The sequence below is a fragment of the Oryzias melastigma genome, linkage group LG15, assembly GCF_002922805.2.
Source record: "Oryzias melastigma strain HK-1 linkage group LG15, ASM292280v2, whole genome shotgun sequence".
Classification (NCBI taxonomy): Eukaryota; Metazoa; Chordata; class Actinopteri; order Beloniformes; family Adrianichthyidae; genus Oryzias; species Oryzias melastigma.
This window is the reverse complement of record NC_050526.1, coordinates 27,951,260-27,956,327: the sequence shown is the minus strand read 5'-3', so window position 1 is coordinate 27,956,327 and position 5,068 is coordinate 27,951,260. Positions and strand designations below refer to the sequence as shown.

Below are 5,068 nucleotides of genomic sequence, written 5' to 3'. Positions count from 1 at the left end.
GGAGCTTTTCATGCTGGAGAGGCAGATGTTTCCCAAACAGGAGGTTAAAAGAAGGAAGAAAGGAGCATAAAGGTGCAGTTTTATTCACACCAGATGTTTGACTGTAAAAGATTTGTGTTTAAATCACATCAGGCTGACTCAGACTCAAGTTTGTTGAAGAAAATGTTTGAAAAAAAATGTTTTTAGTACAGAATAAATTAAACTGTGATGTGCAGGATTCTTGCAGAATAAAAAACACAAACTTCTAAAAAATGTATCTCAAGACTAACTTTATTGATTATTTACAATAAAAAAAACGAATGATCCAATCAGAGTGAACATTCATACACAGTGTTCTCGTACCAATGAATAAATGGAATAGCATCATATGTTGCACCGTTATAACACAAACAAAGTCAGAAATATCAAATGTGTTCAAATAAATAAAATATTGAATTAAATTCGGGCATAAATGTACTGAGGTAGATATTTATACAATCATTTCTGTGTCTTTTTGCTGACTCACCTTAATGACTAAAATACTAGATCAGCAAATTATAGTAGCAAAATAAAAATCTTTCAGGCACCAGAAATACTTTTTTAGGAATGATCCATGTGTCAAAGTTTATCAAATTTATCATATTTTTTCAGTATAACTTTGATAAAGTGCTCAAAATCTTTAACACAAAAATATACCTTCATATCACCGTTTTGATGTCAGCAAACGCGTAGAAAGAACAAGGAATCTGTCTACACTTCCTCTGTCTTAATCTCCATCTATAATGCAGCATAGGGGACCTCTCCTGACAATATGTCATACAAGTGGCAGCACAGTAAGTCACAGACTTATTTCAGTACAAGGTTTCTCCTGCAAGTCCACCTGGTGGGAGACAGAAACACAAACATTTGTGGTGAAATGAGAACATTTTTGTAAACATGGAGGATTTGCTGGGAGACGTTACCTTGATGGAAGCGGCTCTGCAAACAGTGGTTGAGTTGATGCAACCCAGTGTTTTGGCTATGGGGAAAACCCAAATGGTCCTTGGCAGATCCCCCTGAGGGGAGCTGCTCTGCAGGAACCCTCATGGCCTCCGGCTCAGCGGACCGGCTCAGTGAGCAGGGCGGGTGTCTGGAAACGGCGCTGTGGCAGCCGTTTTTCAGAGGAACCACGTCGAGACCTTTTAGGATGCTGTCCACGAGGCTGTCATCACTGAGCAGCTCACACCTGGGAAGCAGCAGTGAGGGGGGAGGACAGCTGGGGGGCCAGTCGCAGGCAGACAGCGGAGTGGCGGCGTTCTGTGGGGGGGTCTGGTGCCGGCTGAAGGTGCTGGCCAGAGAGGAGATCTGCTGAGCAAGAACGCTGATCTCAGCCTGCTCCTTCTCATCATACTGATCTGACTCCACAGGCTGGAGTGGAGGAAGAAGACTGTTAGGAAAAGTCAACTCCTGGTGGGGAATCTGGACAACACTGCCCCCTTGTGGATCCTCCAGGAGGTCGAACTCGTGCGGATGCAGAGATACACTTTCTGGTGGACTCTCACACATGTCAGACACGAACAAGCAGTCTGGAACTAACCGGGCGTTGGACGTGCACGCCTGGAAACCATAAACGGAGGATGAGACGGAGGAGAGCGGTGAGTGTTCTCCAAAAGCAGGCAGGTCTCTCTGCTCAAATGCCGCTTCAGAGGCGGTTGGTGACTGATGACTGCTGAGCCGTGAGTCCAGGTGGGAGTAGCAGGAGGCGGAGCCTTCTGGAGAGGACAAGAGCTGATCTGTGCATTCATGAGCATCCATCAGGAGGTCATGGTGGAGCTCCCTCAGCTCCAGAGGGGAGCTGGAGGAGGCGGGGCTGTAGAGAACAGGGCTGTCAGCCAGAGGAGCAGAAGAGCTGCTGTCCAGGGAGGAGGTGCACAGGACACAGTAGATGTCCCGCTCCGACTCCCATCTCCCTCCGGCATCCAGCTCCCCACATCGCTCGTCTGTGGCGCTCTGCCTCTTCATCCTCTGGTGTCTTTCTCCAGCAGGTGCATTTTGGGTAAAATGAAAGGAACTTGGCACCGATGACGACTTGAAGGCATCGCAGCAGATTTTCTTCTGCAGGAATGTTGCTTCTGTTGGACTACAGAGAACCCAGTGAGGTCATCGTGAAAGCAGCAGGTCTGGTTTGCTCCAGAGCGTCATGGTACCTGACGATGAAGTTAGTGCAGCTGATTTGCTGGTTCTTGGAGTCCCGGTTGGCTCGGATGTAGACCCAGGTCCAGGACAGGTCTGAGCACTGGAGCCTCACCACCATCTCCACCTGGAAGCCTTCATCTGCCTCAACTGGAAAACAAGAACGTTAGACTGATGACCTGGTTTCAGAATCAGATCATTATCATCACTGTAACTTTAATGTTGAGAATAAAATGTCTAAATCCCTGACTTAATGTTTTATGATTTGAGAATTGAACACCAGAAAACATTTTTTTTTCTGTAAGGAAACATACTCAGTTTTGTGTGACAGTTTGCTGCAGGAGACAGATCCTCAGGATGCACCAAGCTGTACCATGACTGGCCCCTCATCTCCTCCGCTGTGCGCCCCAGAAAGAAAAAGACACTAAAGAAGCACAAACAATGTCAGATAACAGAACAAAAGGGGTGTTGTTCCTGTCAGATAACCATGTAGATGTACCTGTGGGACAGCTGAGCAAAGCTCATGTCCAGCCTGTGAGTGCTGCTAAAGCTGCTGCAGGTCTGAGACGCCGCGCCGCTCAGACGGTTCACCGTGGGAGTGCAGAGGGCAACGAAGAGCAGCTCGCCGCCGGGAACGGATGAGGACCGAGGGAGGAGCTGGAAGCTCCCTCTGACCAGCATGGAGGAGCAGCTGCCGTGCTGCACCTTAAAAGCCTTGGAGGTCTGCATGCAGCACACGAAGCTTCTCTCTGCAGAGTTCAGATGGATGTTCAGACTCTTTCACAGTAGGTGGACACAAATACATTTAAGTGTTTATGAAAATGTTTAAAGGAATGTCAAAAACCTTCAAATTACCTGATGAAGAGCTGCTTCCAACATCCAGATGTGCCTGAACAGCATCCACATCAGAGCGCTCCACCATGTCATATATTGTGTCTCCCTGCAGCACGTCAAGCTGGGAAAAGAGTTCATTCACATCAGAAGAAGTTTCATCACAACCTGCTGGGATCTGATGAAAACTCTCACCATGGAGAAACCGAGATGCTCGTCCACGTTCTCCGACACGTACACCAGCCGGCCTTCAGCGGTCGTGACTAAGATGAAGCCGTGCAGCGCCTCCAGAAAGGCCTCACACGGCAGAGAGCTGAGTGTCCCCCCTCCAGAGGGGAGCCCTGCAACATCAATTCAGACTCATTTAGTCTGAGACTCCAGAGTAAACGAGGATGACTGAGAAGTGAAAGCTTACCCTGGAAGAGAACCGACTTCCGGATGTAGGTGCAGATGGCGGCCATGGAGTGAAGGTAGGACAGACGTTCCTGGTCCTCCTGGGAGATGGGGAGCAGAGCGCGCATATTCCTGATCTCATGATTGATGTGGTCTCGCCGGGCTTTGGACGCTCCCTTGGTGGATCTGTGAGAGACCATGGTCACTCAGGTAAGAGGTGAGGTCAACACGGACAAGTCAACAACCAAGCTGGGTTTCAGAAATCTGATCCATCTTCTTCCTTTAGATTAAAAAATGAGGACTTAATTGGGCTGGACTGACGCAGCGGTTTCTATGGAAACGACTGCTAGAGTTCCAACATCAGAAGACCTCGTCTGTGTGGTCAGTGTCTGTCTGGATCCATCCTCAGAAAACTGGGCTTTTTATAGCTGCTGGCTTCAGCGTGGGCGTCACACACACAAAAAGAGAGGCGGGGCTTCTGATGCCGCCTTTAATGCCTTATAAAGAGGGTGTCCAGACTGTGGGGGACCCCACGTCACAAAGTGAGAATGAGATCTTCTCATCAGCTCCTCATCCTGTCATCACATGTTTACAAAAACAGAGTCTGTTTCTGATTTATGGAGATTTTTTCCCTGACTCACAGGAGGAGCAGAGAGAGCAGGAGCATCACTGACCTGAACCTCCTGCAGGCTGCGCGCCGCTCCTCCCTCTGCAGGTGCTGGGACGTGCACGGGGCCCTGACGTGACACTTGCACGAGCTGCACCACAGAGTCATGCTGGAACCTGGCGGGGAAAACGCGCGCGTCACATCCAAGGAAACAGGCCCGATTCCAGTCAGACTGATGAAGCTGGGAGGTGAGCACGTGACCTCAGAGGACCCGCAGCAGATCCATCTCCTCCCTTCACCTCCTCCGGTCTGCAGGAAGAGCGCGCGCGCTCCTCCTTTTATAGCCCCAAACCCGACAGCGGTCATCCATGGGGGCAACATCCCGACAGGAGGGCAGTTACTCTGTGTGACGCGCGTCCAAACCAACCAGCGGCTTTAGATTCACAATACATAAATAAAGAGGCCACAGCTTTCATGCTTGTTCTTAGATGATCATTCCTCCATAAACTGACGGACAAACATCCTCTTTTCCACACAAAAATATGAATTCCAACAGTTTTTATTTATCTTTCACTTTAAGCATTTTAAATATGAACCAATTTTCTGATTTCGTGAAGTTTATTCCTGTCTTTTTCATTTCATCTCTGCAAAATTAACACTCCTGAACTCCTAAATACAGGTGTTTGTATTTGGAATCTTCTCTTTGGATGTGTCAAAGAGGAGCATTTTAAAGTTCTGTCTCAGTTTCAGTCTTTATTCTCACACTTTTCACTCATCTTTTCAACTTTTAAGGCCTGAATTGGGACCTTCCTGTATCAGATCCTCTCAGTCCAAACAGATCCTCCCTGATCCTCAGGTTTTGTTCTCAAGACTCAAGGCGACAGAACCGTGATCCTCATCAATTCTCAAATCAATCCTCAAAAGATCTTACCTGAAGATCTGAGCTTCTGCATCTGTGAAGACTTTTACATTTAAATTAAAAACTCATCTTTCGAACTTTCACATTTAGGTAACTCACTTTTTTATTAGAATTTTAATTATTCATCATTTCACACACGTTTAAAACCGTCACCATCTTCCATCTTA

General features: G+C 47.6%; 1 protein-coding gene across 2 annotated transcripts; it reads right to left on the bottom strand.

Moving 5' to 3' along the window:
- Positions 1 to 259: 259 nt before the first annotated feature.
- On the bottom strand, positions 260 to 4,476 carry npas4l (neuronal PAS domain protein 4 like). 2 transcript variants are annotated; one of them, XM_024296493.2, is made up of 9 exons: positions 4,050 to 4,474; positions 3,398 to 3,561; positions 3,178 to 3,323; positions 3,007 to 3,106; positions 2,651 to 2,900; positions 2,466 to 2,575; positions 2,166 to 2,301; positions 942 to 2,098; positions 260 to 859 (listed from the first exon to the last, which is right to left on the bottom strand). In XM_024296493.2, the coding sequence occupies exons 1-9, from the start codon at positions 4,361 to 4,363 to the stop codon at positions 831 to 833; spliced, it is 2,406 nt and encodes an 801-aa protein (XP_024152261.1). In that variant the 5' UTR covers positions 4,364 to 4,474; the 3' UTR covers positions 260 to 830. The 2 variants fall into 2 exon arrangements, with proteins under 2 accessions (XP_024152261.1, XP_036071572.1); XM_036215679.1 differs by having other exon boundaries at positions 260 to 2,098; positions 4,050 to 4,476.
- Between the last annotated feature and the right edge of the window lie 592 nt (positions 4,477 to 5,068).